The 14196-nt window shown below is 44.1% G+C and overlaps 2 protein-coding genes across 5 annotated transcripts in view; one reads left to right on the top strand and one right to left on the bottom strand.

The window, feature by feature from the left end:
- The window catches only part of LOC144587799 (uncharacterized), an 887030-nt gene that overhangs the window by 748789 nt on the left and 124045 nt on the right, over nucleotides 1-14196 (top strand). The gene's annotated exons all lie outside the window — the stretch shown is intronic.
- Nucleotides 1-14196, bottom strand: part of TRAPPC12 (trafficking protein particle complex subunit 12) — a 64715-nt gene that overhangs the window by 3766 nt on the left and 46753 nt on the right. For 3 of the 4 annotated variants that reach the window (XM_073001040.2, XM_073001042.2, XM_020782605.3), the window contains 2 exons: nucleotides 9894-9967; nucleotides 2332-2430 (listed from right to left, as the gene is read on the bottom strand). In XM_073001040.2, coding sequence (XP_072857141.2) covers nucleotides 2332-2430; nucleotides 9894-9967 — 173 coding nt within the window. The remainder of the gene's footprint in view (nucleotides 1-2331; nucleotides 2431-9893; nucleotides 9968-14196) is intronic. The other variant, XR_013542953.1, reaches the window with a different exon arrangement.

The raw sequence follows: 14196 nt of genomic DNA, 5'->3' as shown, positions 1-14196 counted from the left end.
TCTGGGAATTCAGCCCCCAGGTTATCAGCATATCTGAAAAATGGACCAGAGTTGTTCTGAAGTTGCCCACTCTTCATCTGAGGTTAATTATTTTAATTGAATATAATATAATTTGAATTATTTTTTAAATTTTTTTTTAAATTTTTCATTGATTAGCATCTCTGAAGGGTGAAAGAAGTGAGCTTTGTGTGCAGTTGAAAATAGTAAGATATACTGGTCAGAAAGATGGTAAAAAAATAAGACCAGTTTTGCAGTAGGAGTCATTGTGTGCAGAGCAGAAGGGAAATGACAGAGGGAGGGAACTGTTGCTTCAGGGCGCCCTCCTCCCCCACCATCACCACCCTCGAGCAGGCAGCTCTAATTTTTTATGGTTGCGTCAAGACAAGAGTTGAGAGTTGGGAGGTGGCTGCTTGGAAGAGGAAGAGATTAGGCTAAGGTTCACCCATACGTCTTGGGGGACCTCATCTACATCCTCTGGCATGCCACGTGCCCTGCAGTCCAGAAGGCTTTTCAGTCACAAAGCAGGCTACATGCACCTGGCATTCAGGGTGAGAGCTCATGGGCTACAGAGTCCGAGGGAAGTGGACATGTCCCTCTGGACCTCCGATGCCTCATCCTGAGATCTCTTTGCTCCGTGGCTCTGGGAGAATGAAAGGAAGCAATTGCACAGCTGGGCATCTGTACCGACACACGTCTGCCTGTTTGTTTGTGTGTTTTCCAGGACAGGACTTGTTTCCTCCTGAACTTGTCCTTAAGGACAACCAGCTCTGACACACCAGCTTTATCTAAATCGTGAGCAAGTGGCTTTTTGGTGTGTGTTCCATGCAACAGATGGGATGCTCGGCAGTAGAATTTCAGTGCAGCATTTAATTTAATTAAATGAAGAAGGCTGCTCTCTACTCCCCCGCCCACCCACTTCAGGGCATCACCGGCTGGATGCAGCAAATCTTCCTTTGGACAGAGCGGCAGGGAGAAGGAACAAAAGCCCGAATCTGTGATGGCAGCAGCATTTCCAGCTGCTCTCCTTCAAGGTTATGTAAGCAGGCCAAGAGGTTCCTCGTGCTTTGTCTTCCTTCCTCCTCCTCTCGAAGGAAAAGGCCCCATTCTGACAGCCAAGCCACTAATACAAGAATATCCAATAATCCCTCTTCCCTCAAGGCCTCCTGTAACAGCTCACACTGAGGAAGACAAGATTCCCTTCAGAGTCTGTTAACATAACTCTTGGAATCGGACAGACAGATTGCACCTCTGAGACACGAGGCGAGGGCCTTGCCTTCTCCCCTTTGTCTTTGCCACAAAACCAGCCTCTGACGGACCTCAGAGCAAAAGAGCACTGCCAGGAAGGGAACCTTGCGCTTGAAAAAGCCCCAAGAGGCTTCTGAAAGCGGTGTGAGGGGGGGCTCTGGGGGGTAGCGGGCCTGCCCCTGCCACACCCCCACCCACCCCCCACCCTGGCAAAGTGCCGCTTTCAGAAGTCTCCTGGGGCTTTTTCAGCAGTGAAAATGCACCTCTGAAAGCCCCGCTTTGTCCCGGGGGGGCTCTGGGGTGGCGGGCCTGCCCCTGCCACACCCCCACCCTGGCAAAGCGCAGGTTTCAGAGGCTTCCCCAGTACATTTCCACTGTCTGTTTACCTGCTGGGCAAGCCTGAGGAAGCTTCTAAGACCAGCACCGATCAGCTGTGAGGCGGGGAGGGGCTGGAGCGGAGAAGATGGCAAAAGGGCCGCCCACTGTGTTTTCGCCCGGATTCCTCGCTTACTGGGCAGCGAAAATGGTAGCCGTATGGAGGATTTTCGCATAAAGGTGAGTTTTTTGCCCATAGGAATGCATTAAACGGGTTTTAATGCATTCCTATGGGCTTTTTTATTTCACATAGCGACGAATCCGTATAGCGACGATTTTGGCTGCATGGATTATCGTCACTATGCGGGGCACCACTGTACTCAGATTGAATCGAACAGGACATATTTCCAGATAAATATATAATGTATTAAAGAAATTTGAAAATAATGACATAGTTTATATCTTTAGTACTGCAGAAACAGGAACAATGATATTCAAATTTAGTAGTTAAATGTGAATATTTTTTAAAAATCAGAAGTCGTCCTCAGGTTTCCTCATGTACCTCGGAGGCAGACTTAGTATTCCTAAACGTTACTCTTGTTTGTTTTAAGTCACGATTTGGATAATGACTTTACTATTGGTTAAATAATACAATTAGTACATCCAACTTCTACTAAGCAAAAGCAGACAGTTTAAAAAAATACACAAATAGTTGTTCTGCTGTGGTCAAGAGAGGCTGTCACTTGGATTTATTCAAAATCAAGTAGGTACCTGCAGGAAAATCCTTCCAATTCCACTCAACAGCTGAGGCTCTTGCTCTGGGTAATATTTGATGACGGTGTGATATGTCTCCACAGCAAGCACATAGTCCTAAGGGGTAAAAAACACACAAACGGTGACGCCAGGTCAGCGTTTCTTCTCCACTCTATGTGCCCTATATAAAGAAAACAAAGCTGGACGCATGTACAATAAACAGATATAAGTATAAACTATTTAAATTGGAAAGGATGTCCTCTTTGAAAGTACAGCACTAAGATTTTTCCGTGACCAGAAAACGGCATGCTTCTCGTTCATTCTTGCAGAAGAAGGGGGGGGCAGGGAACCTATATAGCAAGCTACAGGATTAAGACATCTGAGATGCAAGGGACCAGCTTGAGTTACAAAGCATCCCCCAAGTCAAACCAGATTCAGGGAGACTGGAAAATCTCTGCTCCACAAGCAACAGCTTTGTATCTGCCAGGACCGTGATCACACACCATATGTGTGTACACACAGAGCCTTCCTCCCCACCCTTCTGCACAGCAAAGGAAGTTTTATCTGCTGCCAAGTGGACTGCTGGCCGCATTCAGAGTGTTCTAAAAATTCCTGTTGCTGGGAAAATGGCCACTCCTCGTGGACCGTTTGATGAGGGAACAGTCACTCTGGCTAGAGGAAGGGACTCTGAAAGGAGCTCTGGGTGGAGATTTAGTGAATGAGCAGGGATTCCTCCCTCCTTGTTTTGATTCCTGCTTAATGTTTTTCAAGATACTGTTTTTTTAAAAAATGTGTTAGATGGATTTGTTTCTTATTTAAAGCTTCCTGATAGATATGTCTGGACCTCAATTTAAATATGGAGGTCCTCAATTTGAAGACCTCCATATTTGGACTTCAATTTAAATATGGATTTTAAAGAATTAAATGCCCAGCTGGTTGGAAGGAAAATGTTGAAGAAGAGCTCCTTGCGGGAGGGGTTTTCCATTGCCACCTCCTTGGGTGTTGCCACAGCCAGGCAGGGATTTGAACCACAAAGCTTTGTGTCTCGGTCCAGCACTTTACTCACTACATTGCATCGCTGCAGTTGATTTTATATAGGTATTAATTTGACTGTCTGGGGAATGGATCCAACCCTCTGAAAGAACCCAGTGGCCTCAGCAGCCTCTTTTGCTGCTATGTAGCTGTAGCAAGTAAAGGGGGTGTGGGACAGGCAAGATTACCGGAGTCTAACGTAAGGGAGATTTATGCTGTGTGTCCACTTTAAATTAAAAGAGGCTGCAAATCGAAAGACAGTGCTCAGACATCAGTCTCACCCCTTTCTGGGACAGGCAGCTCTCCTTTCTCTAGTGGTCTTCCAACTCGATAGCTCTAAGACCCAGCTTCCCACTCCAAAATCTGTTTCTGCATGAATATAACAATCATGACAGGCAGCCAAGTCAATTTCATATATATAATGACTGGAAGGTTTTCCAGGTATAAAGTACTTAGTTTACATCCTTCTAGGGATGCCCTGGGATTGTGCAGCTTGCCCAAGGCTGGACCCGTGGCAGGGCATGCAACCTCCCTGCCAAAACTGCTTCCAATGATCTTGGTCGGTCTCTCTCCCAAGAGGCACAGTGGGGGATTCAAATTCCTAATCCAGGTGCTCCTACTGACTGCTTAGTTTCTCAGCCTCCGTGTTCAGAGACAAACATGCTAAGAAAATTTTCATTTATTCCTAGAATGAAGTCATAACCACGAGTAATTACCTATAAGAAGCAATTACTATTTATTCTCACCATGTGGAAGATATTATATTTTCCTACACACAACAGCATCATAGCCAACCGGACTATGCTCATATCCGATATGGTACTCAGTCTTCTCACAGATCAGGACATCTCCTTACCATGCACACAAGGGATTGCTAGTGACAATATTTGCCTTTTCAGAGAAAATTAACATATATAGGCTTCCATCCTAGTATTATTCTGTAATTCTATATTCCCAGCTTATTGATCAGCTACTAGAGATGGGCACGAACCTTGCTCCGGAGGTTCGTCAGACTGGCACCACAGCTGCCGCGCATTCACCTCCTCCACTCCCGGTTGGATCCTCCATTTGCCAGCCAGCACACGCTGCTCTTCTCCCCCCTCTTTGGGTGTTTGACCAGTCCTGGCAGGAGCGTGTGTTTCTCTCCTCTGGAAACTGTCCACTCAGACGAGGAGGCGGGGCAGTAATTCCTGCAGTGTGCTGCCTTTGAGTGGGCGGCTGCTGGAGGAGGGAAACATGTCCTCCTCCTGGCTGAACACCCAAAGAGGGGGAGAACAGCAGCCTACACCAGGTGGTGAGTGGAGGAGCCAGCTGGGGCTGGGGGAAGGGAACTCACGGCACCTGTGGTGCCAGCCTGACAAAGTGGCATGAACTTCGAAACTGTGGTTCGTGCCCATCTCTATTAGCTACCTACATGAAAGAAGATTTATTCAACCAAGCAAAGGGTTTCTTTATGAAAAAGATCCCTGTTTCACAAGAAAAGAAGAAAGCATGTTGGGATGAGGATATGTTTTGGTTTTGAAACCATACATCCTACATGTTCACTGTAGGCAGAGAACATGCTGTGATTAATGAACATGAATAGAAGAAAAGGAGACAAATATGTGCAAAGATGCACTACTGTCAGGTGGATCTCATCTTCTAGTATCTACACTAAGCACACAATACTTATTCATATAAAAATGTTATTATTTTCTGGTCAATTTAGTGCTGTGGAATGCAGCCACACAATGTTATGGGAGGGAACTGATTATTTGTGAAGTTAATGGTAACTAGCCCTTTGTCAGTTTTATCCCAGTCTACCGTGGGAGTCCCTTTGTGAGAATGAGATGTAACTGAATGATTCCCACCTGAGCCATGCACTGAGGCACAGTTTCACTCCAGGTCGCTCCTGCTTACATTTAAAGGCAATGGCCTAAATCGAGTTGCAGTCTCAACTAGAGGATCGACTGCTGAATGGCAAGTCAACATGTTTGCAGGCCTTGCTGATTTGAAGGGTCTTCTCTAGTTAGGGAGCAAACAATGGGACTGAGGCCATAGTCCTCACTCTTATACTTGAATTACAGCTAACGATTTAATGACTGGAATCCAGTTCACAAATTAACACTGCCATAACTCCATCAGTGTAAAATTCAATTCCCCCCCCCCCCCCCCCGTTAACAGTCAGCATAGAAATGTGCTACCGGTATCATGTTCCTAGCCCTGCAACTGATGAACGGTAGCAAATGCCCACACCAGCTTCTGAACTTGCTGTAAATCAGAACTGAGATTTATGAAAATGGAGTTATACAAGGAGGTGTAACTATTCAGATTCTGGCCAATGTTTTTTCTAAAGGGGCAAAGAGCAGTACAGCTATTCTCTAATGTTCTGTTACAGTAAATGCTATTTGAAACCAGCCAATGATTTTTATTCTTCCTATCAACAATCTCTGCCACACCTTACTGCTTTTTCATTAGAAATAAACTAGTTTCAAAATTAGGTTGAATGAAATAAATATGAAGCAATGGAGGTGGGCAGGCTAAATAGCAGTCAATTGCACTTCACGCTGATTCCAGAAGAAAGAAACCTATTTTTATTACATGTGAAATCTAAGCAGACACCTAGGTGAAAGAGTGAAAATAAATAAAAACAAAGTGAACTCTGTGACTTGCTACTCACATATAATGATATAATTTTCAGTAATAACATGTTCCTTCAGATCAATGTTACAGCCATGGCATTGTGTATGGGCCTATAGCAGTGGTGGCAAAATTTTGGGGGTTCTTGTGCCCAAACTGGGGAAAAAAATACAGGAGGTGGTGTGGTGCGGTGGCGGCAGCACCGGAAGTGGCAGCAGAAGGGGGAATCCCAGGCACAGAGGTGCCTCAAGACCCCACTTTGGATCCACCGCCAGCACCAGCTGCTCTGGATCCTGACATGCCGGCTGTCCGGGCACCAGCACCGCGGTTACAGCTGCCTGCTCAGGATTGGCTGCGGGGGAGGGGGGGAGTAGCGATCTGGCGACCTATGGCTCAAGTGCCAGCAGAAAGGGCTCAGTGTGCCAGCTGCGGCATGTGTGCTATAGGTTCACCATCGCTGGTCTATAAAATGGCAACATACTAATAGAACAATGCTTCCTCAGGTTCTACAGTGGTGCGTCGACTTACGAACACTCCTACTTATAACCATTTCGAGTTACGACCAGCTCCGGCCGCAAAATTTTGCTTCTACTTGTGTCCGGAGCTTCCACTTACAAACAGAAAAAGGCAATATTGTTGTATACCTTTGAATATTTATATATTTTGATGTTTTATTTGTGGATGGTCTTTGACCGTAATAAAGTTTTATCATATCATTACCAGAAAAAGGTAGGGGAAAAAGGCGGGAAATTCAAATTTCTAACTGTAGGTGGCAACGAGGCTGCTTCTTTGTAGCTCTTTCGCCCCAGCAGTTAGAGAGTGTGCGTTGTTGTTGGAGACTTCTGATGGCGTCCTTCTGCTTCTGAGAGAGAGTGTGTGTGTTTGCAGGGAGGCTTTGGGCTGCCTTGTAAGGTAAGGTGCTGTTTCCTGCTTTTTAAAAACTGTTCTGGGTGCTTTTGCAGCATGGTTTTGGGCTGGGGGGGTTATGTTTCTGTGGTATGATGGGTCTTGGGGGGGTTGTTTGGTTTTTGGGTTCTTCCCATTTCCAATGGGTTTTGGGGGGTTTGTTTGCTTTTTAGTTCCCCCCATTTCCGATCTTGCACAATCTGCTTGATTGCTTTTTGCTTTGTCCTGTTTGCATTTGCAATGGGTCTTGCACGGTTGATTGCTTCCCCCCCCCCCCTTTCGGCTGGAAGAGATTAATCACGTTTCCAACCAGTCTTGCAGTGATTTTTTTGATGATTTTTTCTTTGGTCACAACGGATTAATTGTATTTCAATGCATTCCCATGGGAAATGGTGCTCCAACTTACGACCATTTTGAGTTACGACCATCTCCCTGAACCAATTAAATTTGTAAGTCGAGGCACCACTGTATATCCCAAGCCCTCTACTTCAGTGATTCCCAGCCTTGGGTAACTGAGGTGTTCTTGGACTGCAGCTCCCAGAAATCCCATCCAGCAAAGCTAATGGTGAAGGCTTCAGGGAGTTGCAGTCAAAGAACACCTGGATTACTCAACGTTGGGAACCACTGTTCTACTTCATCTCAGATATACAGTACTGGTGATGTCTTTATCACATGGACTCATGGAATAACTTGAGAAAATCTACCAAAACTTCAACAATTTTCACTCTGTCATCAATGTGAGTCTATACCAATCTACATAACAGCTCTGCTTTCTAGACACCATTGCACAATGGCACAATGGACATAAAAGCATCATATGATACACACCCTTACATATCTCTAGTTTCCATCCAGAACATATCACAAAATCTATTGTCTACAGCCAAGCTCTCTGATGCAGCCACATCTGCTCAGATCCACGAGACTCAAAACTTACAGATTTACAGCAGGCATTGCTTAAACTACAATATCAATTCACCAAGGTAAAAAGCCAAACTGATGGGGCACGTCTAGTAGCCACAACCAACCTACTACAAGACATCACATGGAAAGAGGGTGATACTCCCCCTCCCCACTACAGATTCCAATACATCCCCAACATCTGCTTCAAAAAATTTGAAAATCCCATGGAGCACATTTTCCAGATGGGAAAGGGGGGGGGGTGAGAGAAAATTCAAGTGTATCAGTAGAGAGCCTACTACTTTCTACCATGATGCATCAACAGAAAAAGCAGATTCAAACTGAACTCTAGATACAGTAGTACTTAACAGAACTTTTAAATGATTCACTATGTCTAAGAGGTCATTTTTTGCTCAGCCCACCAAATAAATGCCTTTGAGGTCCCACAAAATAGCTTTTTGCAAACTGTAGACAATTGTTTTGAGGGGCTTAAATCAAAACACTAACAAATTTCTATGATGCAGTTCCCTGGACAGGATGGCATTCCAATTTTTATTTCAGTTTTTATTTTAGACTTCCTGGATTTTAGTATTTGGACACTACTGTCAGTGGAAAAACCTTTAATGGAAACTAAACCTGAGTTGTAAAATACAGAGAGGGAAAGCAGCAAGGATATTTTTAACAAGAATTTAAGGCTTGAACTGAACTTTATCAAAGCAGGGAACTGAATTTTCTCAAAATGGGATTGGGAATCCTGTGTTTTAAATGAACTCCACTACAAGTGCATTTGGATCCAAGACTGGGTGGTGGCACTTTGGAAGCATCCCTTACAGAGAAGAGGAGAAGTGAAACAAGCAGATGGCTAATTACTACTAAGAATTGCTAAAATATAGATTTAATACATAGGAGGAGAGTAAGAGGTAAATGCAAAAACAAAGTCTATAGAAATCTAAAAACTGTAATTATCACTAAATTGCTCAAGTGAGTCTCTTCTTGTTATTTTAAAATGAATTTTGCCTTTTACACTTATTTAGATTATTGTAGCATAATATTGTTATTTTATGTCTTGAATGAAGCTTCTTTGCATCTTTCTCAGTGTGAACAATCTCCCCAGCAGAACTGGTAAGGCCAAAGGAGGGGGGGGAAATGGCAGTGCATGTCATTCCATGTACAAATCAGATCAGGCATTCAGCTGAATTTTCAAGCGGTGGTGAGAGAAGAACTCATTCATCCTGCCTCCAGCCAGCATGCTAGTACACAGGGCTCAAGGCAGCTCATATCACACCCATGTCCTTTAAGGTCCTTGAAATACCTCACCACCATTCTCTGCCTCATAACCTGAGATGCCTGCTTCACTTCACCCAACAGGAGGCCACTCCTGACCCTGGTCTGCCTAGTGCTGGATAAATTTTTAGTTTATTCTCCTTAGAAGGCAATCATTATTACTACTTTTATCTGACAGAGTACTCTTGGCGACTAAATTTGGCCCTGAAAAAGGAACCTAGAAAATATGGGTTCATTCACTCAGCCACATCCAGGTTATGAAATGACCTTAATTAGCTTGGACCTAGAAGATGGGAGGAGAATGCTACTCCACATCAGGCGTTGCATTCAGTTGTCTACTGTGCAACTGCTCTGCCATATTCGGGACAATTTATTGTGGGAGACGACATTATCTTCTGTGATGTTGTAACCCACCCATGTCCTCTCATCTCCTCTCTTTTCTTTCCCTCTATATAAAATCAATTAAGGAGAAAGAAACAAAACAACTGCACAATGTCTTTTATGTAACAGCACTTGAAGCCACCCATCTGATAGCATCCAGGGAAGGAAGGTATTATACTGATAAAAGTACTGTAAGACTTCAGTGCAAGCAGAGCAACAATTCTAAGGCAAGGTATGAGCAAGAAAAAAGCACATACAGTATTAGTAATTCTAGCTGTGTGGTAGGTTAGAAACCCAGTCTTAGAAACATACGCCCTTGTATTGCCACTGCATGTCCCTTAAAGGATTTCTCCACCGATAGGCAATACAACTGCAACAGGAATCACACTCTGCCTCCAGCTTTCATGACATTCTACTCACAGATATATGGTAGCTCTATAGCAACTGCACCCACCTACCTTCATCATTAGCAGACAGTTTGCCATGGAGTACATCACCCGGCCCAGACGTGACCTCCACAGCTGAATGGAGGCTGTAAAATGAGAGCAGCTTGTGAATGTGCACAAATAAATTAGAAGCTCTTTCCCTAGCCATCAATTATCGGTCATATGCATTCCTATTTAAATGATTTCCCCTCGTTAACATCACTGCATTTTGAGCACTGTTCCTAACATTCTGCTACGTTAAACCGAAAATCTTGCACACAGTCACTAGCAAGAGAGGCTTGATGGGCAAAAGGAACAGACTGCCGGAATAAATGAAGCAATAAGACAAAGCTGGGAAATGACCTCTTAGCTTTTAGCTCTGGCGACAGTATGAGGAAGCATCCATTTTTCAACAGCAGAACAAAAGGCAGAGGAGGAGAGGAAGGGAGGGTGGGAAGCAGGGAGGGAGGGTGGGAGAAAAGCGCACATTGAGTAATTATGACCATTGATGTGCAATCTTGTAATTTAAGTGATTAAATTTAAACCAGTCAACCCCATCAAACTGACCAGTGAAGTTAAAGAGCTCATTTTGCAACCAGAGCATGAAGGTTGAAGGGCAGTCTCAGTCTGGGGTCCTGCACTCTTGCCTCCGGCTTATGAGAGACAGTAGAAAAACCTGCCAAGCTTGTCTGCCACCCCCACGCAGTTGGAGCTCATGGGGTTTAAAGGCTGATGCACACAGCCGCCGCTGATCTTTCACTCCCTTCGTTGCAGACAGGTTCCTGATGCGAGAGAATCAATGGCTCCTATGGATCCTTCACTGCTTAAAGGGATCAGCCAACTAACAGAGTGTATTCAGTTGCCAAACTAAGGCTGGGCTAAAGCTGGCTGGAATTTGTATGGACGTATCTATCTCGCTTGCAATCCTAAGAACATTTATGAGGAAGTTCAGTCCCCCTGTATTCAGCGAGAACAGCTTCTGAATCACAGCAGTACATAATTTTTAACTGTTTTCACTTTGGTAGTGATGTGCCAAAGCTTCATGTCACCACCTTCCAGTCATCTTGCAAGAACAGCAGCGACCATAAAAGACAAGTGTCACGAAACTATGAGAACTGTGGTGAAACGGGTAACGCTCCTCTCACCTCACAACACTTTTCTTTTTACTACTACAAATATTTGCTTTATACTACTTTTAAAAATGGTAATACCTTTTCAGTGGAGATTTATACATTGCTTCAAATCTAGGACATCAAAGTTACATCAGAATACAGCATTATTAAAAGTATGTTTCTTCCGGTATGCATATACTGTTAACCAACAACAAAAAAATACAAATAAAAGTCTAAGTAGTAGTAGATTCTTTTTCCTGGTATAAAGGACATCAACAAAGCAAAAGCACAAACTGCAGCCCATGTCAGTGTTAAACCTATGGCCGTTCCTCTACAAAAGTGATAGAACCGACGGCACTCTACTGAGTATTTTTTAAAAAGCTGATTGACATCCAGCGGGTAAAGCAATTTTGAGTATCAACTTCACTTCAGCAAACCTGTAAAACTGATTATAGTTCAAGAAGCCACCCCATCCTTACAATAAGAATAAATAAAGCAAAGGCAAACATGTTTATTTCTAGTTGTAACCACTGCCACATTTCACAACAAGTGTTATCTGGAGTTCTTAATCTAAACTGCATTCTTGTTTTGAGGTTAGTGGGGTTTTGGGGGTGGTGGTGGTGGGATGCCCTTATAGTAAGTTGCCATTTTTCGTTTCACTGCGAATTCTGTGTTGCAAAGCAGCTGCAGGACTTGATGGCTTGCAAAGGGGGGAGAAGGGGGAGAAGGCACTGCCAGGAAATTGGTGCAATGCTAAATCTCTTTCCTCCCACTGAACGAATGGAGACCGAGGTGCCCTACCTTCCGTTTTGATGGGAGGCAGTGCAACAAGCTGGTTCGTGCAACACCTACTCAGATCAGCAGCAGAGAAATTATGCTGCGGATCTAATCCCATAAAGAAGCTGGGTTTGCTTCTAGTCACAGTTTGCAAGGCAATAAAATAAAACAAAAACAACACAACAGAGAAAGCTTCCCGCAGCTCCAAGGTGTATCAGAGCCCCTTGCAGGGAGCAGCTCTGATTGACCTCCTCAGGAAGAGATGCCAGCAGTCCCTGCCAGTGTTCTCGGGGCAGTCTGAGGCAGACCGGCAGCTGTAACCATTCTGCACTCCGAGCACATAACAGCCTCTCACAGATGCTCAACCGCCTCCCCATCCCCTTCATATTTTGCTGGATGCCTCTTGTTCGCAGTCTCTGCCGAGCTAAGTTTAGCTCTGAAAAACAGCTGCAGTGAGGAAGGGAGAGCAAGCAGGCAGACAGAAAATTTGTGCTGCAGGGTGAGAAGAGGCAAGAAGAACCACGGAGAGCAACTAAAAAATAATAATAATAATCTTAAACAGTAGCCATCTGGAAACATTCAGAACTTCTTTAGCACTGGCTTGGCCACAGATACAGATGATGAAAATCTATCTGAAAAGAGAAGTCATTAGTTCTCGCCCTGTCCAAGTAATCATGGAGGGCTTGCAGCTACGCTTTTTATGTGGAGATTTTGAAATGTATTTATTTGGCAGTCTAACACTCTGAAGGAGAACATGCCTTGTCCACCAAAGCAAAGCACCTGCTGTATTTGGCTGGCTGCTCCTATTTCATTCGGGTTTACAGATGACTTAGCTCCTCAACCTCTGACATGGTACCCCTGCCCTCAGTAACCCCAGAAGGGGAATCAGTCAAGAAATGCAATATTCAGGATCACTCCCTCCAGGCCTCTTTATATGTTCTATGAGTTGAACACGCTCATAGGAGAGAAAACAATTTTTATATTATGGCCTTTTAATACTGCTAACAGCACTGCTACTCTGCAATCTGTTGGAACTGGAAATAAAATTTAAAATGTGGTTGCATGAAATGTCTGTTACACAGTTTGTTTGCCATAACAATTCCACTAGACCTACTTCCATTTACAACTCACTTCCTCCTGTATCAAGCTATCGCTAGTTACCGTATGTAGCGTCAAGATGGAACTGAGTTACAGTGACCCTAACAGGGCTTTCAAGGTAAGTGAGATATTTAAGGAATCATTTTACTAGTTCCACTCCCCCAGTGAATTTCCATGGCCAAGTGGGGATTCAAACTCTTATTTCCAAAGTGCTAGTTCCTCACTCTATCCACTACACCAAACCAGATAGTTGAGCAAGCTATGCTCGATGATAATACAGGACCACCAGAATTCAATTACTGTATATATTTGCTCATGACCTTCAAAGGCATATTCTATTAGAGCTACTGTCTTGGTGTTAAAATAAGGCTACCCTTAGTCTTCTGAAGGGGCACTGCATCTTCATGCTCCCCAATCTTTCCTGTCTCCATAGCTCTGGGATCCAAATACAGTGGTGCCTCGCATTACGTTAATTCGTTCCAGCGAAATCGCTGTAGAACGAAAACGTTGTAATGCGAAAATAAAAAGCCCATTGAAACATGCACTGAAACCCCTTCAATGCGTTCCAATGGGCTGGAAACTCACCGTCCAGCGAAGATCCTACATAGGGCAGCCATTTTCGGTGGCTGTCTTGCAAGGAATCCATCCCAGAAAACAGCAGGGAACCATTTTGTTTACCAGGCAGCCATTTTGAAACTGCTGATCAGCTGGAGGAAAATCATAGTTTTGCGAAGAATCAGTTCCCGAAGCAGGGAACCAATCATCGCAAAGCGAAAAAAACCCATTCAGACCATCGGTTTGCGATCGCAATAAGATCGTCGTAATGCGGTTTTGTCGTAATGTGGGGCAATCGTAAAGCGAGGCACCACTGTATATCTATGCCTGCCTTAAACAACTCAAGCCAGTACCCCTATTGACCAAACATGAAACAGACAGTCATTTAGCACTGTTTAGTCCTTATCTAGAATAATGTGTCCAATTCTGGACCCCACACATGAAGGAGGACGCAGACAAATTGGAATTTCAAAGGAGGCCAACAAGGATGATCAGGGAACTGCAAAACAAGCCCTATGAGGAAGAACTGGGCATGTTTAGCTTTGAGAAAAGATTGGGGGAAGATATGATAGTACTTTTCAAACACAGTGAACCCTCTACTTACGGAATTAATCTGTATTGGAACAGTGGCTGCAGGTCGAAAAGTCTGTAGGTCGAGTCTCCATTTGCCTACAATGCACTGAAAACCGATTAATCTGTAACTGGCCGTTTTTGTTCCGTTTTTGTTCCATTTTGTTTTGTTTTTTCTGGTCTGTAGGTCGATTCTCCGGCTGCAAGTCGAACCTAAATTTTGC

Source organism: Pogona vitticeps, chromosome 1, assembly GCF_051106095.1.
Source record: "Pogona vitticeps strain Pit_001003342236 chromosome 1, PviZW2.1, whole genome shotgun sequence".
NCBI lineage: Eukaryota > Metazoa > Chordata > Lepidosauria > Squamata > Agamidae > Pogona > Pogona vitticeps.
Note: the sequence above shows the minus strand (reverse complement) of the source record. Positions and strands in the feature narration are given on the sequence as shown.